The sequence below is a fragment of the Mus caroli genome, unplaced genomic scaffold (genome assembly GCF_978045245.1).
Source record: "Mus caroli unplaced genomic scaffold, Mus_caroli_1 scaffold_5, whole genome shotgun sequence".
Taxonomy (NCBI): domain Eukaryota; kingdom Metazoa; phylum Chordata; class Mammalia; order Rodentia; family Muridae; genus Mus; species Mus caroli.
Window position 1 is genome coordinate 4,594,042 of NW_028227260.1, and position 26,936 is coordinate 4,620,977.

Sequence of the window (26,936 nt, forward strand, 5' to 3'; positions counted from 1 at the left end):
ATGCTACAGCAAATGAAGAAGAGAGTAGTTGCCATACTAGAAATCAGGATTTGTGTTAAACTCTCAGTCTCACAATATTGACTTCTGGTTCCTATAATTGAACAATACAATTTGGCTCCTCCTCACCACCACCAAGGACAACTCCAGTTCCAAGGACTCCAATGCCCTCTTCTGACCTCCTCAGGCACCAGGCACACACAGCATACACAAACATCATGCCTTTATGCGAAATAATAATACACATAAAGTAAAATAAATACATCTAAAAATGTTTGATTTTCAGTATTTAATAACATAAATACAGATGCGTGTTTTAACATAACAAGCCCTTAGCAAATGTGGTCTACCTGTAGTCACTATTTTCTCAGCTAACTTGGGGTACTAATGCAGGCCAGCATGTTAACTCTGCTTATTATGAGGTGTTCTCCAGATGCTAATATCCGCATCTTCTTTCTTGGTTAAATTATAGGTATATTAAATAACTTGAAACAAAGCCACAATAATTTAAGCTTGTCCACAAAAGGCTTCTATTATCAGTACAGGAGAGAAGACTTCTCTTAGGGACACTTTGAGAAGCAAATATTTTTTTACACTGCTCCAGAATGCAACTATTGCTGATTTTTGGAAACTAAAATGAGGGACCCAACTGGTAGCTTTAATACCACTCAAAAATCAGTGTCCCTTCAAACTGGACCAAAACCAATGCAAGATAAATGTTGACTCATTTCGAAGATATTTATAAAGCAGTGTCTCTCAACCTAAACCACACAGCCCCCTCCTGGCATACTCTCAAATCTGTAGTTATCAGAAGTAGAAGAAGGCAGTGCTGTTGATTTCTAGAGAGATAGGGCACGAATGCTGCCCAACATCCTACAATATAACAAAATGTCAAAATGCCAAAATTGTCAATAGTGAGCTGGCCAGAGGCTCAGTGGAGAAGAGCACTTGCAGCACAAGTCTAAAGTTTGAATCCCCAGAACCCTAGTAATGTGGTGATTATGGCAGAATGTCTTTAATCTCAGTACTATGGGGGGTAGAGATAGAAGGATTTCTAGGTTTAGTTGACCCCAGTCTAGCTTTAGATTCCGTAAGAGACTGTCTCAAAAGGGTACAGTAGAGAGTGACAGGGTGTGTACTTGAAATCCTCCTCTACGCTCTTCACACACATGCACCTTCACACATAAAACACACACACACACACACACACACACACACACACACACACTAGTGGCAAAGTTATAAATCCCTGCTTTTAAACAAAAGGACGGGTTGCTTTATCAGGTTGTTTGGATTTAGAAATGTTGCCTCAACTCTGGTGATAAAAAAAAAAGGAGGAGCCTGGTGTTTCTGCAAACCCCATGTGGTGTAACGTAAGTAGTCACGCTCCTTCCTGCCCTCCTCCCACTACCCAGCCTCAATTTTGTATTTGGAAAGCCCAAAACACTCAGCTCAAAGGCTCTGCGAGTTTTCTGTTGCCTTCTCTCTGTCTCAGAGGACTCCATCTATAGAACCACTCTATGCCTTCAAGAAAGGTATTTTAAGCACTGGGACACATTTCGATAATTTCAGTAAGTAGATGTATGTGCTGTTACAAGGGAATGGAATGGGGGTGGGAAGAGAAGGAATCCAAACCATATGCCAAAAAATGTTTTAGAATGTAATGAAAATAATGTTGTAGTCTAAAATGTCAATTGCTCCAAGACAGATTTTCAGTCAGATTGGAAACAGTTTCCTGGAGTCTGACTTTCTTGTATCTAACTTTAATGAAATAAATACTATATGTATTCTCAACAGCACATTTATAAAACAGTGTTGCTAGTATGTCTTTGCTGCCTTTTAAGTGTCACATTGGATGTCTCTGTTTCTCACTGCAGATGTCATTGGGTCCCTTCTCAGGCTGATCCTGGTCTATCTCTGACTCTCTTCTCCTCCACCAGACCTCTTTTATTCCATTTTGAAAGAAAACTGAAAATGGTAAGAACAGTTTATGGAGCGTGATTTTGTCATTGCTCATCTTTGTGCTAAGAACTGGCAAGAAAAGTATGTAGGAACTGTTCAGGGATGGAGATGGAGCTCAGCAGTACAACACTTGCCTGGAGTCCCTGGGTCCCATGCCCAGGGTGTAGTTTCCTAGGAGAAACTGCTTTGTGATGTTTCATAATCAAAAGGAATCAATGTACTATTTCATAATTTGGGATTAGTCATTGTTTGCTCTGTCCAACTTCTCACATGCTCAGTACATACTGTAGTGAGCAAGAGTAGATGTTTGAATTGAGAATTTTCAATTTTTTTTTAAATTATCCAGTTTGATCTTTAAAGTCATGCAGGCCCCTAAAGTGACTTAATGTGTTTCCTACCATATGTTGCTATCTGAATGACTGTACAGAAAGGATGGATTCAGGAGACATGAAGAACAGGGATTTGGGGGACTCCCCCTGCTCTACTGATGTCAAAGATGCTCAGAGTTTGCAATTAGATGAAATGGGGTTTCAGAGATGAGCATATCCAGGGTAGAGGCCTCAGGATGCACTTACACTCAATTCCTAACACAGTCAGAACACATGGGATTTAAAGCAAAGGGTGGGCAACAGTCAGTAGATGAAAAAGTACTAAGAGGAAATTTCAAGCATATGGTGTGTGTGTGTGCGGGGGGGGGGGGGGTTCTAGCTAAATTGGTCTGACAGAATTCTTGTTGGAGGCTGGCCAGGATGCTGCAGCATTTCCTGGAGGAAGAGGAGAGTGAGAATGTTCAGATCCAGTGAGGGGCTGGGGCATGGAAGATGTAGGGAGGTTAGGAGTGGGGTGTGGTCATAAACCAAGGAAGGGTTTTTAATAAAATGACTAAGCAAGATAACTGCTTGAGCTAGGCAGAACAAAGAAGGCATAAAGCCCCCATTCCAAGGTCTAGGGCTCACAGAAGCCTGGCTGAAGTTCAGGCAAGTTGGGTCTGACCATGCATGAGCACTATGGTCTCTCCTTGGTCATCTTACAGAGACACAGTGAAGCTCCATACATCGTTCAAAACCTTTGCACATGGCCATTAGGTAGACCAAAATCAGACAAAACTTCTGAAATGATTTTTTTTTCACCCACGCTAGACTCAATAAAAGGGTATTCATTAGCAGCACACTGTGATTTCCAGATCATCACGTTGGCCCCCAACTCAGTGTCTAAGACCTGATGATGCATTACCCATGAGACCATACTAGTACAAAGGGAGCAACTGCTTTGAGTTTCATTTCCTAGAAACTCAGATATCTATTTTAATGCATGCACATGACCACATCTGTCTTTGCCCCTCTAAGAGTGGCATGCTAGGAGGATGGTAAAAAAAACAAACAAAAAAACAAAACAAAAAAAAAGAGTTTAGTTCATTGGCCACTTATTGTAAGTCAAGGCTCATGCTTCTGTTTTGGCCTCAAAGCTGGTCTGAGGCACAGGTCAAGAAACTGAGGCTGGACAATGTAAAGACTGCTATATCCAGGGATCCATCCCATAATCAGCTTCCAAACGCTGACACCATTGCATACACTAGCAAGATTTTGCTGAAAGGACCCTGATATAGCTGTCTCTTGTGAGACTAGGCCAGGGCCTTAGCAAACACAGAAGTGGATGCTCACAGTCAGCTATTGGATGGATCACAGGGCCCCCAATGGAGGAGCTAGAGAAAGTACCCAAGGAGCTAAAGGGATCTGCAACCCTATAGTTGGAACAACATGATGAACTAACCAGTACCCCGGAGCTCTTGTCTCTAGCTGCATATGTATCGAAAGATGGCCTAGCCGGCCATCACTAGAAAGAGAGGCCCATTGGACTTGCAAACTTTATATGCCCCAGTACAGGGGAACGCCAGGGTCAAAAAGTGGGAGTGGGTGGGTAGGGGAGTGGGGGGGAGTGTATTGGGGACTTTTTGGATAGTATTGGAAATGTAAATGAGGAAAATACCTAATAAAAAAAATGAAAAAAAAAGAAAAAAGAAACTGAGGCTGGAGAGTTTAAAGAGGGGACATAGTCCTTGAAACCCATATCTTGAAGCTGGGCCTCTAAGATTGATCTGTTCTTCCAAGACCAAGCTTGGCATGCACTTTCACCCAGTGACACTTAACAGATGTGAGATTCATTGGAATATCAGTCTACAAACTAAGGGAAAATTGGTATACTTCTACATAAAAAATCATAAAAACAATTTTCAAAAGAAGTACTAAAGGCCCAAACTAAGGGGAAATCTGTGTACTTGTACGTGAGAATCCCTAAAAGCAATTTCAGAAGAAGTACAAATGGCCCAAAAGTAAAGAGAAAATATCCAGTCTTGGCAATAGTCACATCATATGCTTTCATCTGGAAATTCCATTTCTAGAAACTCTAGTTAAAGAATGTCTTGTAGGTGGTGAACTATTTACCAAAATAGTATATGCAACAAGACAAAGGAAAACTGTCTCACCAGAGGAAAAGGTTTCACCCCTGTGGGGCACTTATTAAATGAAATGTTATAGAGCCATCAAGTCATATTTTGAAAAAAGAGTAGTGAATAATTGAAGAACATACTCACAATGTAATTTTAATTTAAAGACAAGGCAAAGTTAAAGGACAGTAAGGGCAGTTTATTTTCTGATGTTTTTAATGCACATACTAGACAAGTGCTGGATGCCTCCTAAATACTGGATAAAATTTATGGTTATGGTTTATACAAATAATGTGCTATATACCTTTATTTTGTAAAACAGCCATGAATTATAACCATTTTAAAGATCTACATTTTTATTTATGCATTACTAATTTATGTGAATGACTCTGTGTGTGCCTGTGTGTGCATGTGTGTTTGACTGTGTAAGTCTATGTGTACTATGTGCACACAGGTGCCTGCAAAATCACCTGTGGGACTCACAGGGTCTGGAGTTATAAGTAGTTGTGATGTATCTGGTATGGGTGCTGGGAAGTGAACCCTGCAGTAAGTTCTCTTAAAAGCTGAGCCATCTCTTCAGCTACCACTATAACTGATTTAGCTGCCCAGTTATAGGTAAATTGATATCTGAAAGCCAGAGTTCTTACATGGCAGACTAAGGATTTAAAACCAAATCTCCCTTCTGGCAAAGCACTGGCTATTATGAATCTGTTCCTCACTATATGGAATAGATGGGAAATCAATCAACATTGGAAGAAAACAATACTAAACTGTTTGCAGTGGCCAAGCAGTTAGTTTTAAAAGTGAAATAGATGTTTTAAGTACAGATACTGCCTTTCATGGCTAAATAAAGGTGCAAAAAGGCATTTACTGCATTAATTAAATATAATTGTTTTTGAAAGTTGGAAGTTCTCAGAATTAAAAGTTATCATTCCAGATTAATCAGGTAGCCCCTTTGAAGCCCAAGAATAGATTATTTCATAATTATTATCACATAATTTCACAAAAGTTTCTATATGAGCTTGAGTTATTCATGTGAGGGTGGATGGAGGGTTACTCACTAGAAATGAATGCTGTTCAATGGTTGAGTACTTTCCTGGCACAGAAAGGCATTAGTTCCAACCCTCAGGACTGCTAAGCAAAGAAATAAATAAGTAATTGAAACTTATCAATGGGGAAATTACTAATCCATTGTACTGGAATGTTAAATTCAAATTTCCATGCTCACAAAATAGTGCTCTTGTTTGTGTCTACAGCTGTTTTTGGACTAAGATGGTCAACTAGTCAATGAAGTGAGTGTTGTCCAGAGCTGTATGACTACAGAATCTAAAATGATCCTTGCAGAAACAGCTTTTCCACTCTGTGGTTTATGGAAATCAAAGAGATGCAAAGCTAAAGGTCACATACAGTTTAATGTCATGTGGTCCTTGATGACTATAATACATAGTAATTGAGGAAGACCTATTTACTTAAGAATGTATATTAGTTTATTCTTTTAGCTTCAAAACTGAGGCTGAAATGGTAGAAAGTCTATATATTTTTAAATAGTATGCTTTCTAATAAGTTGGTTCACTTTTTTTATTTTTTAATATTTTTTATTACATATTTTCCTCAATTACATTTCCAATGCTATCCCAAAAGTCCCCCATAGCGCCCCCCACTTCCCTACCCACCCATTCCCATTCTTTTGGCCCTGGCATTCCCCTATATTGGGGCATATAAAATTTGCAAGTCCAATGGGCCTCTCTTTCCAGTGATGGCCGACTAGGCCATCTTTCGATACATATGCAGCTAGAGACAAGAGCTCCGGGGTACTGGTTAGTTCATCATGTTGTTCCAACTATAGGGTTGCAGATCCCTTTAGCTCCTTGGGTACTTTCTCTAGCTTCTCCATTGGGAGCCCTGTGATACATCCAATAGCTGACTGTGAGCATCCACTCCTGTGTTTGCTAGGCCCCTGCATAGTCTCACAAGAGACAGCTATCTTTGGGTCCTTTCAGCAAAATCTTGCTAGTGTATGCAATGGTGTCCGCGTTTAGAAGCTGATTATGGGATGGATCCCTGGATAAGGCAGTCTCTAGATGGTCCATCCTTTCATCACAGCTCCAAACTTTGTCTCTGTAACTCCTTCCATGGGTGTTTTGTTCCCAATTCTAAGAAGGGGCACAGTGTCCACATTTTGGTCTTCATTCTTCTTCAGTTTCATTGGTTCACTTTTAAGTCACTTTGTCCTTTCCTTTTTTTAACGCAATGGGAGTTTGGTACCCAGGGAGTCTACATGTTTCAGAGACTAGCATATGATCATAACTATTTCAAAATTAGTAAAAAGAAGCTATTTTGTCATAAATCTAGTAAGAAGATTTTTAGTAAACTTTCAGTCCATAAAAGGCAACTTCCCTATTCACAGCACTTGGGCTACCCCCAGAGCAATTTACTTATGACAGATCCCATTAACACACCATTCAGTGTTATCAATTTAGCAAACCCCAGTTGAATTTCAGGGGCTTCCAATAAGGTCTACTCACTTCTGCCTTCTTCTATGTGCCTTTCTGCTTCTCTCCAGCCAGGCTGCCATCACCTCTGGATCACCTCTGGAAAAAGAGGACAAAAAAAGTGTATGGGAAAGAGAAACACTATAGGCCATGACTTTGTTCTTCTTAACAGGAAACCCCTACAGATCAATAAATCTGTGTGCTGCTGAACGCCTCTCTTTATATTCCTCTTGGAACTTTGAAATCATTATACCTTCAAAGTACTTCTGGTAGGCAGCCAGTTCCAATTACATCCATCACTGCCATCTTGGTCTTGTGCTTTCCCTTAACAACCTCTCACTGGTCTCCATATTTGCCCATTTGCTCTTTATTTTCTGTTCTCCATACCACGCTACAAGATAAAGATCTGCTTGCAGTCAGTTGGAAAGCATGCAGTGGCCCTGTATCTCACTCACAACAGAGACCAGCATCCCAAGAATGGTAGAAATGTACCTGCACGCTTGGGTTTCCTCTCTGACTTCATCTTCTATTTTCCTTATACTCCTCCTTTGGCCATTGTGTGACTAGTCCACAATGTGTCTACTTTGGGATGCTTGAAGAAGGTGTTTCCTTCTGTCTGGAATGCTTTTTCTTTGAATATCCACATGGACAGCTCCTTCTTTTCACAAATATTGATTGAAACATCACATTTCAATGTTACTTGTCTAGGCCACTATATTTATGGTCAAATCTCTACACTATATTCTTTTTTTCCCCATTTTTATTAGGTATTTAGCTCATTTACATTTCCAATGCTATACCAAAAGTCCCCCATACCCCCCTACTCCCCTACCCACCCACTCCCCCTTTTTGGCCCTGGCGTTCCCCTGTACTGGGGCATATAAAGTTTGCAAGTCCAATGGGCCTCTCTTTCAAGTGATGGCCTATTAGGCCATCTTTTGATACATATGCAGCTAGAGACAAGAGCTCTGGGGTACTGGTTAGTTCATATTGTTGTTCCACCTATAGGGTTGCACTTCCCTTTAGTTCCTTGGGTGCTTTCTCTAGCTCCTCCATTGGGGGCCCTGTGATCCATTCAATAGCTGACTGTGAGCATCCACTTCTGTGTTTGCTAGGCCCTGGCATAGTCTCACAAGAGACAGCTATATCTGGGTCCTTTCAGCAAAATCTTGCTAGTGTATGCAATGGTGTCAGCGTTTGGAAGCTGATCATGGGATGGATCTCTGGAAATCTCTACACTATATTCTTGATCTCCTTTCCTATAGCCTATAACCATAAAACTTACCATCTAACTTCCAGTGTAACCTGGAACAGGTGCTTTTTGTGTGTGTTTAGAAAACTTCCTCTCTTGAAGTGTAAAACTTCCTTGTCTTGACCACCATTACATCCCAAGCCCCAAAAATAGCTCTTGGAGATCATCAGTAAATGCTTCCTGCTTCAGGAGTCTGAGGCATGATGACTACCACAAGCTGAGATCAGCCTGGACTATATAGTTATGTCCAAACAGTGGCATGCAAAAAAAAAAAAAAAAAAAAAAAAAAAAAAAAAACCAACCCATTTTCTATTTTTAAATTTTCTACAGTTATTGTTGGGTTTTTATAGTTCCTCCATAATAAAAACAACAACACATTCTGGTAAGAAAATCCCAAAATGTATGACATGAAATTATAAGTCTTCTTGATCAAGTTATACGGCTCAGCAGATCTAAAGGTACTTGCTGAGCAAGCAGGGCAACCTGAGTTCCACCCCTAGAATCCTTGTCAAGGTAGAAGAAGAGAGCTGGAGAGAGAGGGGGGGGAGAGGGAGGGGGAGAGGGGGAGGGGGAGAGGGAGAGAGGAAGAGAGGGAGGGGGAAGGGGAAGGGGAGGGGGGAGGGGGAGAGGAGGCGACAGAGAGAGGTCTCCATAGGAAAGGATATAGGAAAGGATACTTTGTTTCATTTTTTATTAGATATTTTCTTTATTTACATTTCAAATGTTATTCCCTTTCCTAGTTCTCTCTCTGAAAATCCTCTATCCCCTCCCCCCTCCCCCTGCACCCCAACCCACTCATTCCTGCTTCCTGGCCCTGGCATTCCCCTATACTGGGGCATAGAATCTTCACAGGACCATACCACTGCTTGGAAAAATTGATGTGACCTTTGAAGTCTTCCACACTTTTCTCTAAAAGTAAAATACATGTCCACCTATTTGTCATGAACTAAGCACATGTTAGAGTCATCCTGATACTACCTTTAAAATCTACTTTTTTTTTTTTGAAGACAAGATCTCTGTAACTCTGTATCACAGGCTGCCTCCTTTGGCCTTAGGCAACTGAAGGCTGGAGTATTTTTCTTACTTAAGTTCAGATCTTGCAAGCTTTTCAGTAGCAATATCTGTACCTCTTCCACATGCTGTTAAAAGAATATTTGGAACTCCATTACTAGTGGTTTCCTACTTTTAACAACTCTAACAAGTTGGTAGCTATTGAATTTATTTTGTTCTTACTGTATCAAAGTGGTAATTCAAACTGATGAAAAAGTTTCCTATGTGGACATGGACTGCTTGATAAATTTTTTGAGGTTGCATTAGTTCATAGTGCCATGTAATTATTAAGAAATTATTATTGTGGTTTAAAGTTTTCTTTCCTTCCTTCCTTCCTTCCTTCCTTTCTTTTTTCTTTCTTTCTGCCTTTCATTTTTCTTTCTTCTTCTTTCCTTTGTAGTGCTGGAAAGTAAACTAACTCAGGCCGTTAAATATAGCTAGCCTGTGCTCTACCACTGAGTGGTATCTACAGTCCCTACTTAGACTTGATAATCTTGAAACTGCAATTGCCTGAAGTTACCTGAAGTTCTGGAGGGATGTGAGCGCCCCCCAGCTGAGGACAGTTACTGGTAGATAAGTTTCAATGAGCTCAAAAGTCCCAGAGTAAGTACAACAGAAAATGATTGGCTGACTTCCCATTCACAAGGTGTTAACTCCTGGGACAAATAAACATGAGTAGAAGTCTCCCAAATTCTGACAGTGTTGAAACTTCTTGGGAGACACAAAGCACTCAACTTCTTTACGATTCACCAGTTTCCAGCAGCATTGCATCTCTTCCTCACACTTCAGACTACAACCATGCCTCCTCACTCATGAGCAAAGTTAGGAAGATAAAAATTTGCAAAGCATGAACTTGGGTACAGTTTGGTAACTGTGGCTTCCAATCACTATTCATATATCTATGCTTGTGAACACTGAGTGGGAATTTAATGGTGATCTGAAATCAGGAGGCTTAGAATCTGAGTTTGAGGTTGAGTCCTATCACTAAAGTCCTACTACATCTGTTCTCTGTTCTCACCATGTTGATTAATTATTGCACCTCTGAACTGATTGCTTCCCACTGTAAACAGAAGCTTCTCTGACCTAAGTTGAGAGCAGCAACAGTTTAAGAGTAGAAACAAAAGCACGCACAAGGCGATTTGGTATCATGACCATTTAGGAAACTAAAAACAGCATCTTCTACACTAAGGATTTTAACGGTTGAAGTCATGGGCTTTAGACCATGATTATAGTACCAGGCACGAAATTACCTCATGTGGAGCAGGTCTCAATCCAATCAGAAAATAGCTGTTGCATAACAGTTGTACCATTATTGCATATCTTACCTTGGTGGTTGGTGTTGTGACATGTAGAATACAGTGCAGGGTCAAATCATTGAATTTTTCTCCTACAGCAGCTGACAGAGCATATTCTGGCACTATGCACATACAGGCAGCACTCACTGGACAGTGGATTATTAAAAAAAGTACTATTAAATGGGAAGGGGACATGTCACAAGGGATATGATAGAGTTAAAGGAGGGAACTAGGATGGATATGATCATGTTTTATTATGAACATGTATGAAATAATTACAATTTCAAAACTATGTAGCTAGATGGAGGGTTATTGCAATTTTGAAGACTTGTTTGTTCTTGCTTCTGTTTGAAGGGTAGCTGAGCAGCAGTACGTGCAGACCTGTCAGCCCTTGTCCTTTGATTTTTCCGTGACATGGATTTCCCTGAGGCAGAGAGAGTTCTGGTTCCAAGATGTAGCCAGCTCTCTCCATCCATCCGTACATAAATAGGCATGAATTAGAAGGACTAGTGAATCACTGGGAGTAAGAGGGTAAGGTAAAAATCATAAAAGTAATTATGTAATTCATAAAATATCATAAGGAAACCCATCATTATGGATCATTAATGTATGCTTTTTAAAAAAAAAAAAGTAAGGAAAGAAAGAAAACAGATAGGCTTTGGGCAAGATGGCAATGGAGTCCTTTGCTTCCTAATTGGGTAGGAATGAGGACCTGACTCATTTTCTCCCTGTCAATGGTGTCTAGCACTAGCTAGATTGCCAGTAGTGTTTGTTGGGTGATGACCTTATTATAGAGATTCCTTCTAAGAAAGTGATTTTGAACTTATAAATTCATAAAAATACCTAAGGCAGCATTTCTAGGCAGAGGATGGAATTCTTAAGGAACATTGAAGCCAATTAAAATTTATATTCTTTCCCTCTTCAGCCCAGCCTCATCCAAAACATAAGAATGCTTTCTATAATTTTTGTTTTAATTTCTTTATGGTACCAAAGATTGAACCCAGGACCTCATGCACACTTGGCAAACTTTCACACAGATCTTTATCAACAGATTTCTGCTTTATATTCTATTTTGAGACAGGTCTTGATAAGTTTGTTTGGCTTGAATCGAACTTGCCATCTTCCTACCTCTACGTCCCAAGCAGTGGGCTTACAGCCCTGCACTACCTGACTTGAATTCTTTTCTAATACTTGCAAATTGCACTCAATGTCTCATGCACTTGTATCGCAAACAATATTAAAGAGGGCAAGCCCAAGACATTAGAGTACCAGGAGTCATTTAATCCAAAAGGAAATTAACAAAAAATGCAAACACAAGTTATCCAGAGTTTGTTTACTGTGACTACATGAGGCAATGGACAGGTGATCGATCATAACTGAATTTGCATCTTAGGTTGCAATGGCCTCTCAGTTCTGCACTTCTTCCTCAGTAAAATAAACATATTTATGTGCTATTTCAACTTCAGTGTGAAGAGTTAGTGATGTTATCCAAATGGTATATCTATTTTAACAACTGGCACTCGCTAAGAATAAAAGGCAGCCATTAGACAGAGTGTGTGCATACACATACCAATGATTCATGGCTGCTCCACATGAATTCTGCATTTTCCATTTTAGCAAATGAGGTGATTTACTGAGAGAATGGAAACACCTGTGCATAGAAAATTGCACATTTCCATTTTGACCATAATTACTTCAGTAATTAAGCATCCAAATTTACCCAGTACATTTGCATGTGTAATTAGCTTTGATTCATTATTAAAGCCAGGCCTATGTCACAGGGTATTATACCGTTTTATAAATCAAATTACTGAAAGAAGCATGTCTTTAGGCAGTCATTGGTTCCCCCTCCCCAAAACAAGTAAAGCAAAATAACATGGATGAGTTGTAACACACACACACACACACACACACACACACACACGAGGGAGGGAGAGAGAGGGGGGTTGGCTTTATGTTTCAAAATTGTGGTAATTGAAATTAACATATTTTTTAAACTTTAAACAAGAACCTCGTAGTGTTTCTTAAAGAGGGAAATTTCTAACAGAATAAAGAAACATTTTTCTATTTTTAAAACCATGCTTTCCAGACAGTCTTTTGAATTTGGCAGCCTCAGGAAAGCATGCTTTCCCTTTAATAACAAATTTAGAAAGGCCCTGTCCAGACAGTGCATTTGTGGCCCCCAGCTGCTCGCTCAGAGCTCAACTTTTCACACTGCAGTTCAGGTTCCTACTGGCAGGAGTCTCAGTGCAAACTTTGCAGGTATCCAAGTCCGAGGCTTGCAGTGTAGCCTGCATGGGAAGGCAGGAGAAGTTTCAGATGCTTTATAATCTTCGAAGGGTCAGTTCTGCCTGAGCTCATCCACTGATCATAGGACATGTGTGCTGGTAACCTTCTTTTGGCTGTATCTATTCCCAGATGACACAGATAAACTCTGTGCTATCACTGGAGATAACAACTAGAAGCAAGGATAATGACAGAGTCTTAATGAAGATTCACTTCCGTGCCCTTATGGTGACACTTCTGAGCTACACATCAACCCCTTCCTTTAGAGGCCCAACTCCTTCTCAGTCACTCCTTGTACCCTTGATAGAATCTGATCTTCAATCTGTGCAAACATAGGCCAATAACTGTTCCCTCCTGAAGACAGAATGAGTTCATGATCTCTACCTCTTACCCTGGGGATTGATAGGCACTTAGTACTTTCTGTGGAAGGAGAGACCTTTTCCTCAGTGATGTAGACACTCTTAAGTTGCCTGTTGCTCTTGTTAATAGCCCTTATCCAAGCTCCAGTATGCAACCCTAATGAAACACACTGGGTCACCAACCCACACACAAAAAATCTGATGTTCAGGGCAAAAACGTTGCTAGCTATGATAATAGAATGTGGGACATCTGGAGGATTTTTTTTTTTTTAAGTTTAAAGCTTTGATTCCCTTAGCACATCTTTCCTTTGTACTCAACTATGTGGCTGGCTGGCATCATCAAAATGGAGTATATGTAAAGACAAACACATTTTGGGGGCTTAAATGTGTTTGTTCTCTGCTAATATAGGGAGAAAGGAATAGTATAGTAAGCAGCTAGGAGAGCGAGAGTGGGGCCTTGGTTACCTGAGTCCCACCTTACATACCTTACAGCATGTTTGCTTTTTCACTTTCTCAGAAATGAATCCACGCCTTGGAATTGAGAGGTATACAGTATTTTAAAATCAGCCACATGATTAATTTACAGGTTTTACCAGAGATTCGATTTCTTTCTATCCTTGCTGAACTTGGATTTAAATGTGTTTAGAGTTAATGTCATTTACAACTGAAGATTTTGTCTAGTTTCGGTCTAGGGGTTTGTAGATTATGACTCATAGGTTCAACCTGTTTTTGTTATCACTGAACCTTGTAATTCTGATGTTGTGTGCTACATGGGTCTTTAAGTACCTACATAATAATAAGAATATTGTCAAGTATTTATTCTTTCATTTATTCCTTTGAGACCAGGGCTTACACTGTATATCCTAGGCTGATTCAGAAGTCAATTTTTTTTTTGCTTTTATGTAAAAAGTTTGCCAACTCCGGATCTATATCAATGTCTCATAGAACCTTCTGCAATAATGAAGATGTCTCGAATCTAAGTCCCTGAATACAGTAGCCATAAGCCTGGTAGGGCTTTGGAGGCACTTCAATTACAGTTAGTGTGACTGTGCAACTGAATTTTAATAAACTTAAAATGGCATAGCCACAAAGTGACTCACGGCTATCACATTAGAGCAGTTCCAGACCGTTTGCAGCCTAAGGACTTCATGTCCTTTCTTTTCTGTGTTTTGTGTTCCTCTCTCAAATGGATCATGGGTCCTGAGGCTGTGTGAGTCAAAGGGAAGACAAAATTCGTAATCAGATTTCTGTCCTGAACTGCCTTTCATTGTCTCCTAGCAAATGCTTAATGGAAAGCACTTGAAAACAATGCACGCGAGCAGACAGCCATTTCCTCTAAGGTGATACAGTCCCTACCTATTATGTCTGCTTTTGTTTGTGGCTTTTTCAAATTAAAGAAAGTCTTAATCAACTTTGCACTCCGGGCTGCAGACAGACAAAATCTCTCTGCACAAAGCTATATTTCTTTCCGGCCCTCTTGAAGACTAGCCAGCTTCTCTTTTAGTTCATGTCACTCACAAGACTGCTAAACCACAGGAAGGAGTGTCCAGCACACACTGTCTTTGTGAACACTGCTGAGCCATTTCCCATAAAAGCTAACTTGGTCTGCACATAGTCTTCCTTTCAACACAGTACAAACTGATCTTCTACTAAGTGTCCATGCATGACAGCAGAAAGCTAACCACCAGTTTTTCAGCCTCCAATATCTGAGTCTTTCTCACAGGTAACCTGACAAAATCAACATCATACAATTTAAGCTTTCTCATGTTTGACAACCCATTTATAAATCCTAGAATTTAAAATTAGGTTTTCATGTGTGCAAAGAGAAATCAATGAATAGGTTTAACCTAACAGTGTTTTAAGTTCTCATAAATCTCTAGAAACCAGTAACTCAGGGCCATTGTATAAGCCCTACTCAATGAGGTCACAAAAAGGATGGACTTATATGATCTGGATCATTCAGTCTGTTGCTGTACAACCTAAACACATTTTCCTCCTTTGGACCCTCAAAGAAGGCTGCCAGCCACACTTCCATATTAAAAGAAGCCCCATGGAAGTACATGGAAAGGAAGAGGACTATCTTCCCTGCTTAAGAAGAGATTTCACAAGTTCAGTGCATGCCTCCCTCTCACATCCTGTTTGCAAGAGCTGGGTCACATGGTCACATTTATTTGCAACAGAGCATGGGAACGCAAGCATTTTTTCAAAGCAGTATTTGCTCCGTGCAAAAAAATAGAGATTTTTGTCACTGTCAGATGAGGAAAAGTAGGGAAAGATGTCTTCAGACTCTAAGAGTAATTGAAGTAATTGACAGTATGAAAAAAAATAATCTACAGAACAAGAACAGTATATATTTAAAATAGATCTAATGAAAGGGCGAACATTTTGTTTGGAAAAACTTCTGGAGTTTTACATTGTATTTTACATTTATATAGTTTCCTCCACCCATTGTACCTTAAGTGCACAGACTATGTAATTTTTTTATGTAACGAATACATAACCACCAGTGAAAGAATGCATGTGAATAAATGGATATTGTATTTTGGGTATGAATTGCCCATCTCAAGGTCATGGGTTTGAACACTTGGTCTCTAGTTGCTGGTGCTGATTTGAAGGTTGTACAACCCGGAGGAGGTAGAGTCTTGCTGTACAACCTGGAAGAGGTAGAGTCTTGCTAGAGGAAGTAGGTCACCGAGGAGGTGAGCTTTGAGATTTTGTAGACGCCATCCCCCACTTCTTGTCCCCTCTATCTGATGCCTGCAGACACAGTGTGACAAGTGGCCTCATACTGCAACCAATATGGACAGAGCTGCATTCGGTGCTGTGATAAACTGACTTCTGCTGGCACGATAGACAAAATAAACCCATCTTCGCTTCAGTTGCCTCAGTTGATCTTTTTTTTGTCACAGTGACTCTTTAAAGTAATTAATAAAGCAGAATTCTGATATTTGCTTATATTTCATCTCTCACTGAGTACTTGGTAAATCACTACCTAAGGTAGAATTGGAGCACAGCATAATCTATGTTGTCATGGACCATGTCATATCCATCAGTCATATAGACTGGATACATATGTCCTCTACATTGTATCTGCATCTGTTATTTTCCTATAGGAGGTCTAAGCAATGGATCTGGCTCAGAGATAGGCAGTGAACATCCAAACCAGAACTGGGAGCCAGCTAGTACTTCTTGCTCATAATCCAGCAATCCCTCTATAGCTCCACGTAGAATCCTCCTGTCCTGTGCTGTAGGACATAAGAGGGTGGATTTGAACTGGGCATTTTTTTTTTTTTTGAGATAGGGTTTCTCTGTATAGCCTTGGCTGTCCTGGAACTCACTTTGTAGACCAGGCTGGCCTCGAACTCAGAAACCTGCCTGCCTCTGCCTCCCAAGTGCTGGGATTAAAGGAGTGTGCCACCACGCCCAGCAAGAACTGGGCATTTTGAAAGCAGAGCCTCTTAACCCCTATCCACAAGGGAGCTTTGGGCAGATAGAAGAGGTAAAAGGAGATGTATGTTGAGCCTGGGGATATAGCTTGAAGAACTTCCCTAAGGAGATACTCTTTTCTCTGTTTTTATTTCATTTGCAAAGATGTTTTGTCTGCAGATATGTGTGTGCAGTACCCACCCAGTTCAGAGGAGCATATAGGAATACCTGGAACAAGAGCTGCAGATAACTGGGAGTTGCCATGTGGGTGCTGGCAATCAAACCTGGATCCTCTGGTAGAGGGGCCAGTGCTTTTAGTTACTTGGCCATCTTTTCAACACCAGGGAATATGTTTTGTAAAGATTTTTGTTTACGTTGATATTCATTCATTCATTTAATCATGTGTTCATTGTTTCACTTGTATATTTAGCAACACAATGGAGTACTAGTTAAGTGCAAGAAAATCTCATTATGGTAAGTACTATTAAGTCTAATACAGAAGGGACTCCTCTCTGTGTCTCAGTTGATTTATCCATAAAATAGTTCAAAATGTCAAATTGCTTCCTCCTAATCTAGTTGATAGCAATGTGACACAACTGAATGAGTGTGAAGGAGAATCTTGACCTAAACTAGAAAGCTACTTGTACACATTTAAATCCCACCAGAGTAGAAAACCCTGTGTACTGTTGCAGAAATGCTTGTGTTTTAAATTAGAAATTACTGCTCCTGGGATCCAATAGGTATCATGCCATACCAGGTGTATTCCTGTTACTTTCTGAAGTCTTAAAGATTCCAAAAATCTTTCCACTCTCAGTGACTTTGAATAAAAGGCTGAAAACGTGTAGTTCTCCATCCTTAGCTGACACTGTAAAAATTGAAACACTTAGATGCTGTCTGACCTGTGCTAAGTACAGTCTAACTCTACTTGTACCGTGTGTATCACTGTTACGATGTGTGAGGTTTATAGATTGTTGGTCAGGGAAGCCTTCCCCCTCTGGAAATGTGTCACTTGAGCTGATACTGAGGAGTAGAAATTACCTCCCCACAGGAAGAGAAAGACAATGTCAGGAAGAGGAAACATCAGGTGGCAAAAGTGACATGGTTATTAGCTTGGCTTGAATGCAGAACAGAAAGCAGGCCAGATGGCTGGTATGTGGGGAAAGGGGAGAGATGATTTAAGGTCAGACAAGGCAATTAGAGTCAGGCTGTGCACAATGTAAACAATGAAAAGACTTTGTATTTTATTCAATGGGAAGGTAGAAACGACTCTAGTTGATCAGGTTCATGTTGAATGCTCTAGTGCTGCTTGATAAATGAATCCTAGAGAATAGGGAAAGCAGGAAGATGAGTTTGCTGTGTTTGGCAGCATTGTAGAGTCCACATGCGAGCAAATGACTAATTGGACAAAGGAAGATAATAGTAGACTAGGAGAAAAGTGGGCAGCTGCTAGAAGCATGGAGAAACCAAGGGGGAAAGGCTCTCTGATTAAATTTGCCTTTGAATTTGGAGTATGTCAGTGTGTAAAATGCTACATTTCACAGTCATTGTCTGGGTTAGTTAAGCCCAGTGACAGGCTAGAGTCAACAAATACTGGGTCACAGGAGAAATTCTATGCACCTATCCTTAACTGATCACTCATGACATCAGCCTTGTATCTCAAAACTGGCCAGGTGGCAACACTTACACAAATGAAATTTACAAAGTCTTGGCTGGAGAAATGACTCAGCAGTTAAGTCTTCAGCTCTTCCAGAGGACCAGGTTTCAGATCACAGCACCCACAGATCACAGCTCCAGATGGCAGTTCTCAACTGTCTGTAATACAGGGCTCCAACACCATCTGCTGACTTCTATAGACACTGCACACATGTGCTACCCTTGGGATAAACACTTACACATAAAACAAAAATAAATAAATATTTTAAAAGAAATTGAAAAATGCTAATAACAAGACAACTAATGAGGGAGATCATTTTGGGGAGCTGGTTATTTTTTTATTAGATATTTTCTTTATTTACATTTCAAATGTTATCCCCTTTCCTAGTTTCCCCTCTGAAAGCCCCTTATCTCCTCCCCCTCTCCCTGTTCCCCAACCTATCCACTCCTGCTTCCTGGCCTTACTATACTGGGGCATAGAACCTTCACAGCTACCAAGGGCCTCTCCTCCCATTGATGTCCAACTAGGCCATCCTCTGCTACATTTGCAGCTAGAGCCAGGAGTCCCACCGTGTGTTTTCTTTGGTCAGGGGGGGGGGCGTTGTTATTAAACATCAGCCCACCGCTAGTTAAATTCTGACTCCATTTGTTTATGATTAAGCTTCCTTAGAGTTTCATTTTCTTTTTTCAAAATCTATTTAATTGAACTAGGCCTATACCACTTCTTCCTCCTGTCCTCACCTCAGCCCCTCCCAGCTACTTTCCCTCAATCCCTTCCCGTGCTCCTCTGGCCTCACATGTTGGTAATGAGTTTTTCTTTGATTATATGTGCTATGTGTATATATGTATATATATGTGTGTATATATATCCTATTGAGTCCATTTTTGTTCTTTGTGTATATCTGGTTTGAAGGCTGATGACTTTGCAGTAAACAGTCAGTGAGGGGCTCATCCCTGGATAAGATAATTCTCACTCTTTCAGTACTCAATAGTTGCCTGTAGATCTTGTCTAGGCTCACACACAGAGACACACAGATAGAGATATCTCTTTCCCTTCCTTCCTCCCTCCCTTCCTTCCTCTCTCTCACTTCCTTCTTCTTTACCCCTCCCTCTAGAAATCTTAAAAAAAAAACCTATACAGGCAAGATTTGGCTTCAAAATAAAATCTTAAATTCATGCTATAGAAAAGAAAACAGTGATTGAAGGTGAGAAAGCTTTTTGGATAATGTGGGTGAGAAGCATGAGATCCAAGGGACAAAGTTTTGGAATAGTCACAGCTGATATTGTGTCAACAAAAAATGGGAAAGCATGGACTGGACAGATGGCTTAGTGGACTGAACAGAACACTGGCTGTTCTTTCAGAGGATCCAGATTAAATTCCCAGCACCTATATGGAGATGTACAACCGTTGTGTCTCTCCAGTTTTTTCACACACCATAGTGTTACAGACACATATGCAGACAAAACACGCATACACATAAAATTTTTTAAAACTTTAAAGGTGGAAAAGCAAAAAGAATGTTGAAAAAGACAATGAAGGAGCTCCTTCAGACTCACTAAATGTGTGCGTGTGCGTGTGTGGGTGTGTGTGTGTACACTTGTCCATGAACAGGCACACATGTGTTTCTGTGCATGTCAAGGCCCGAGGTCAACATTGTCTTCCTCTATCACTCTCCATATTATTGAGAGAAGGTCTCTTGCTAAATCCAGAACTCACTGATTGGCTAGACTGACTGGCTGGTCAGTGAGCTCTAAGGACCAATATTTCTCCTGAGTTCTGGTCCTCATGATGGTATAGCAAGCACATTATCAATGGAACTACCTCCCAAGACTTTCAATGAATGGTTCTATGGGGAAGAAAATAGAGGACAGTAAAAGAGAGCAGGGAAAACATCATTTGACATAAACTTTAGCTATGCAAAGATCAGTAAAAACAAAACAAACCTGTCACCACCACCATCACAAATAAAAAGCCCTATGATATCATTAAAAGCTATCTTGTACAGTAATTCTCAACCTTCCTAATGCTGAGATCCTTTCCTACAGTTCTTCATGTTGTGGTGACTCCCAACCATAATGTTCTTTTGTTGCTACTTTGTATTTTTGGTTGTGAGCCTAGCCTTTAACGGCTGAGCCATCTCTCCAGCTCTGTTTCTACTTTAAAACTGTAATTTTGCTACTGCTACAAATGGTAATATACATATCTGCTATGCAGGATATCAAATATGTGAACTCACAAAAGGACTGTGACCGACAGGTTGAGAACCTTTGATCCTGTGTTAGGGAAGAGAAAGTTGGAGAAAATTTTGTGGCTTGATATATATATCAATCACATTGTGCTTGAGAGGTTCTTAAGTTTAGTCTTAGCACAATGATTAAATATGGTCTCCTTCAGTCCTATTAACATTAATTATACCAGTTGCACTACTAATGTGAGCCTGGCTCACCCAGATAGTGCCATGATGATGCTAAAACTTGTTAGAAGGCACACCCTCCAGGTGCACTCTCTTTCTGGATCAGACCAGTCACTGTAAGAAAACTGGCAGGCCACACGCAGCTACATCCTTTCTCCGTCACAATTCTCCCCTCTTCAACTTCCTGGAAATGGGAGCTTCCTGGGAATGGGTTCTTCCAGATAGAAAGCCCTAAATGGAGTCTGGCTAGCAGACAGAAAAAGGGAAAGTGACTTCCAGATACATGGCCTACCAACAAGACCCATTGTTCTTCCAGAAGCTCTTTATCCAAGAATATCCTTGAGAATTTCCAAACATCCTCCTCAGAAACATCTTTTTTTTTTTCAAAAGAAAAAAAAAACATAGTATTTCTAATGTAACATGGTGATACCAGTAAGCTTTGCACTTATGTTCTAATGGCATAACACCTTCCTATCTCCTTGCTCTCTCACTGAGAACCTTCAAAACTAGATTCCTCTCTCCCCAAGCAGATTAGTTCCTTCCTTCAAATCTTGATGTTTTGTCAGCTCTATGAAACCCTTTGTCTGAAGACTGATCTGACTCTGTGTCTCTCCCTCCAATTAGGTGTCTCAGATCCTGAAACCAAACAAACCCTAGTATGCAGGGAAACTACAACAAATCATCATAGACGTGATTTCTGCAGTGACTTCCAATAGCAATCCAACAAGAGATCCACATGACAGAATGGCAGAACCATATGTTTAAGAATCAAATGCCATTTAGAAAATCACTTACTATTGCTGAGCTCTGCTTTAAATCAAAATAGAGGGAGAATGGATCTTTTTTTTATATTTATCCTTACAATATTAATGGGACTCAACAATCATCAAAGATTTTTACATGTGTTCCAAAGAAGGCTTAGAAAGAAAACATTAATTATACTGAAGTCTTAATGCATTATTTATTTACTTAAATGCATTAGTCTCAAGTGTCTATATTTTTTAGCATTCCTTACCCACATCCCCAAATTTCATACTTTGATGCCTCTCTGTTACAGCACTCTTTGCAACAACTAATATGTAATGCTGCTTCTGTATCTTAAACCCTGTTTGGGGCAGAAAGAGAGATGGCTCAGTGGGTAAGTATGGTGATGTGAATGTGAATGGTCCCATAGGCTCATGCTTGAATATTTGGTTCCCAGTCTGTGGAACTTTTGGGAAGGATTAGGTGGTGTGGCTTTGTTGAAAGAGGTGTGCCACTAGGTAGGCTGTGAGATTTCAAAAGTCCATGCCCATCCCAGTCTCATTCCTTCTCTGCCTACAATTTGCAGATAACATGTGAGCTCTCACCAGCTGCTCCAGTGTCATGCCTACCTGTCTGCTACCATGCTTCCTGTCATGATATCATAAACTAACCCTCTAAAACTCTAGGCAAGAACCAGACCAAATGCTTTGTTTTCTAAGGTGTTGTGGTCATAGTGTTTCATCACAGCAATAGAAGCAGTAACTGAGACAGTAAGTGTACTTGTGGACAAGACTGATGACCTGAGTATGATCTGCACGATCCACAAAGTGGAAGGAGATAACAGACTCTCACAAGTTATCCTCTGACCTCCACAATTACGTCATGGTATGTGCACACTCACGGACATATGCAAACCATACTCACACAAGACAAATAAATAAATGTGAAAAAAATCCTTTAAGTTTGTTAGAAAGCTAAGATGATACAAGCAAAACATAAAACCATTATCAAAATCTTCAGTGGTTAATAAGTACAGTCACAGGGACAGAGGTGCTGTTTACACTATTACAAACAAGACCTGTGTTGTTTAGTTTTAATAATGTACCAAAAGAGAGGAAATAAATGGAACTTCTGAATTGTTCCTTGATATATTTTTTAACAATAATTTTTTTTCTGTCTTTTATTTGCAGGTGTTTTCAATGTGGACACGGAAGAGACAAATTTTGATCTTTTTAAATATGATCTTAGTTTCTAGAGTCTTTGGGTTTCGATGGTTTCCTAAAACTCTACCTTGTGATGTTGAACTAGATATCCCAAAGGCCCATGTGATTGTGGACTGCACAGACAAGCATTTGACAGAAATCCCTGAGGGTATTCCCACTAACACCACCAATCTCACCCTTACCATCAACCACATACCAAGCATCTCTCCAGATTCCTTCCGTAGGCTGAACCATCTGGAAGAAATCGATTTAAGATGCAATTGTGTACCTGTTCTACTGGGGTCCAAAGCCAATGTGTGTACCAAGAGGCTGCAGATTAGACCTGGAAGCTTTAGTGGACTCTCTGACTTAAAATCCCTTTACCTGGATGGAAACCAACTTCTGGAGATACCGCAGGATCTGCCATCCAGCCTACAGCTTCTGAGCCTTGAGGCTAACAACATCTTCTCCATCACGAAGGAGAATCTAACAGAACTGGTTAACATTGAAGCACTCTACCTGGGTCAAAACTGTTATTATCGAAATCCTTGCAATGTTTCCTATTCTATTGAAAAAGATGCTTTCCTAGTTATGAGAAATTTGAAGGTTCTCTCACTAAAAGATAACAATGTCACAGCTGTCCCCACCACTTTGCCACCTAATTTACTAGAGCTCTATCTTTATAACAATATCATTAAGAAAATCCAAGAAGATGATTTTAATAACCTCAATGAGTTGCAAGTTCTTGACCTAAGTGGAAATTGCCCTCGATGTTATAATGTCCCATATCCGTGTACACCTTGTGAAAATAATTCCCCCTTACAGATCCCTGACAATGCTTTCAATTCATTGACAGAATTAAAAGTTTTACGTTTGCACAGTAATTCTCTTCAGCATGTGCCCCCAACATGGTTTAAAAACATGAGAAACCTCCAGGAACTAGACCTCTCTCAAAACTACTTGGCCAGAGAAATTGAGAAGGCCGAATTTTTGCATTTTCTTCCCAACCTTGTTGAGTTGGATTTTTCTTTCAATTATGAGCTGCAGGTCTACCATGCATCTATAACTTTACCACATTCACTCTCTTCATTGGAAAACTTGAAAATTCTGCGTGTCAAGGGGTATGTCTTTAAAGAGCTGAAAAACTCCAGTCTTTCTGTATTGCACAAGCTTCCCAGGCTGGAAGTTCTTGACCTTGGCACTAACTTCATAAAAATTGCTGACCTCAACATATTCAAACATTTTGAAAACCTCAAACTCATAGACCTTTCAGTGAATAAGATATCCCCTTCAGAAGAGTCAAGAGAAGTTGGCTTTTGTCCTAATGCTCAAACTTCTGTAGACCGTCATGGGCCCCAGGTCCTTGAGGCCTTACACTATTTCCGATATGATGAATATGCACGGAGCTGCAGGTTCAAAAACAAAGAGCCACCTTCTTTCTTGCCTTTGAATGCAGACTGCCACATATATGGGCAGACCTTAGACTTAAGTAGAAATAACATATTTTTTATTAAACCCTCTGATTTTCAGCATCTTTCATTCCTCAAATGCCTCAACTTATCAGGAAACACCATTGGCCAAACTCTTAATGGCAGTGAACTCTGGCCGTTGAGAGAGTTGCGATACTTAGACTTCTCCAACAACCGGCTTGATTTACTCTACTCAACAGCCTTTGAAGAGCTCCAGAGTCTTGAAGTTCTGGATCTAAGTAGTAACAGCCACTATTTTCAAGCAGAAGGAATTACTCACATGCTAAACTTTACCAAGAAATTACGGCTTCTGGAGAAACTCATGATGAATGATAATGACATCTCTACTTCGGCCAGCAGGACCATGGAAAGTGACTCTCTTCGAATTCTGGAATTCAGAGGCAACCATTTAGATGTTCTATGGAGAGCCGGTGATAACAGATACTTGGACTTCTTCAAGAATTTGTTCAATTTAGAGGAATTAGATATCTCCAGAAATTCCCTGAATTCCTTGCCTCCTGAGGTTTTTGAGGGTATGCCGCCAAATCTAAAGAATCTCTCCTTGGCCAAAAATGGGCTCAAATCTTTCCCTTGGGACAGTCTCCAGTTACTGAAGCATTTGGAAAATTTGGACCTCAGCCACAACCAGCTGACAAAAGTACCTGAGAGATTGGCCAACTGTTCCAAAAGTCTCACAAAACTGATTCTTAAGAATAATCAAATCAGGCAGTTGACAAAATATTTTCTAGAAGATGCTTTGCAATTGCGCTATCTAGACATCAGTTCAAATAAAATCCAGGTCATTCAGAAGACTAGCTTCCCAGAAAATGTCCTCAACAATCTGGAGATGTTGGTTTTACATCATAATCGCTTTCTTTGCAACTGTGATGCTGTGTGGTTTGTCTGGTGGGTTAACCATACAGATGTTACTATTCCATACCTGGCCACTGATGTGACTTGTGTAGGTCCAGGAGCACACAAAGGTCAAAGTGTCATATCCCTGGATCTGTATACGTGTGAGTTAGATCTCACAAACCTGATTCTGTTCTCAGTTTCCATATCATCCGTCCTCTTTCTTATGGTAGTTATGACAACAAGTCACCTCTTTTTCTGGGATATGTGGTACATTTATTATTTTTGGAAAGCCAAGATAAAGGGGTATCAGCATCTGCAATCCATGGAGTCTTGTTATGATGCTTTTATTGTGTATGACACCAAAAATTCAGCTGTGACAGAATGGGTTTTGCAGGAGCTGGTGGCAAAATTGGAAGATCCAAGAGAAAAACACTTCAATTTGTGTCTAGAAGAAAGAGACTGGCTACCAGGACAGCCAGTTCTAGAAAACCTTTCCCAGAGCATACAGCTCAGCAAAAAGACAGTGTTTGTGATGACACAGAAATATGCTAAGACTGAGAGTTTTAAGATGGCATTTTATTTGTCTCATCAGAGGCTCATGGATGAAAAAGTGGATGTGATTATCTTGATATTCTTGGAAAAGCCTCTTCAGAAGTCTAAGTTTCTTCAGCTCAGGAAGAGACTCTGCAGGAGCTCTGTCCTTGAGTGGCCTGCAAATCCACAGGCTCACCCATACTTCTGGCAGTGCCTGAAAAATGCCCTGACCACAGACAATCATGTGGCTTATAGTCAAATGTTCAAGGAAACAGTCTAGCTCTCTGAAGAATGTCACCACCTAGGGCATGCCTTGGTACCTGAAGTTTTCATAAAGGTTTCCATAAATGAAGGTCTGAATTTTTCCTAACAGTTGTCATGGCTCAGATTGGTGGAAAATCATCAATATATGGCTAAGAAATTAAGAAGGGGAGACTGATAGAAGATAACTTCTTTCTTCATGTGCCATGCTCTGTTAAATATTTCCCCTAGCTCAACTCTGAAAAACTGTGCCTAGGAGAAAACACAAGGTTTTGATTTATCTGCATACAATTGAGAAGAGCCACACATCTGCCCTGAAGAAGTACTAGTAGTTTTAGTAGTAGGGTAAAAATTACGCAAGCTCTCTCTCTCTCTCTCTGATACTGAACTGTACCAGAGTTCAATGAAATAAAAGCCCAGAGAACTCTCAGTAAATTGTTTCACTATCATGTAGTATCAAGCATGCAATATGCTACAAAAGCAGCTACTGGTACAGGGCAGTTGGTAGCTGCTTCAGTGCCTCTTATCATTTTCTTGGGGCCCATTGATGGGTTCTCTGGGAAAATAGGGAATTTTTTTTTTTTGTCATCCATAGACATGGTCAACTTATAAATGGGGAAAATGGAAATATTTTCCCCTCAAGCAAAGTGATGTTCTTTGCATTTGATGACAATTTACCTGCTGAAATATTCTATGTGCATGGCCAGAATACTATTTCCAAAGTAAAATGATCTTTAAAATAACTTCATTAATTGATGTTAGTTTATGAACTAGTACCAATATTTTTCAGTATCTATAACCATCATGCATCAATATCAAGTGGTTTTCATAGTAAGCCCAAAAGGGGGTGGAAAGAATATGTATTTAGGGTTATCAGGGAATAGGAAAATAGATGGATGGTAATTGTATATGTTTACTTCAGTTTGAAAAGATGAGGGAAGAGTTGAAAGAGCTTAACATTGGGAGATCATCTGATTTTGTTTATTTGGTTTAGGTTTTTTTTTGTTTGTTTTGTGTGTGTGTGTGTGTGTGTGTGTGTGTCCAGAAGACATTATCAGGAATGATATACACTTCCTTTAAGACAACTCCTATTGACCTGGAAATCAACAATTAAGCTGGACTAGGTGACTGGCAATCCCGGGGATATGCCTGTCTCTGCTTCTTTGGAGTTTTGAGTATCTGCCACTAAATCTGGCATTTTTACATAGGTTATGAAAATCCAACTCTTGCAAATAAAGTGTT

At 40.1% G+C, this 26,936-nt stretch overlaps 1 protein-coding gene across 4 annotated transcripts; it reads left to right on the forward strand.

Moving 5' to 3' along the window:
- Nucleotides 1–1,437: 1,437 nt before the first annotated feature.
- Nucleotides 1,438–26,936, forward strand: Tlr7 (toll like receptor 7). 4 transcript variants are annotated; one of them, XM_085837906.1, is made up of 4 exons: nucleotides 1,438–1,532; nucleotides 1,875–1,974; nucleotides 16,993–17,036; nucleotides 22,564–26,936. In XM_085837906.1, the coding sequence occupies exons 3-4, from the start codon at nucleotides 17,034–17,036 to the stop codon at nucleotides 25,711–25,713; spliced, it is 3,153 nt and encodes a 1,050-aa protein (XP_085694032.1). In that variant the 5' UTR covers nucleotides 1,438–1,532; nucleotides 1,875–1,974; nucleotides 16,993–17,033; the 3' UTR covers nucleotides 25,714–26,936. The 4 variants fall into 4 exon arrangements, with proteins under 4 accessions (XP_085694032.1, XP_021009608.1, XP_029328815.1 ...); XM_029472955.2 differs by having other exon boundaries at nucleotides 1,454–1,568; XM_021153949.3 differs by lacking the exon at nucleotides 16,993–17,036 and having other exon boundaries at nucleotides 1,444–1,532.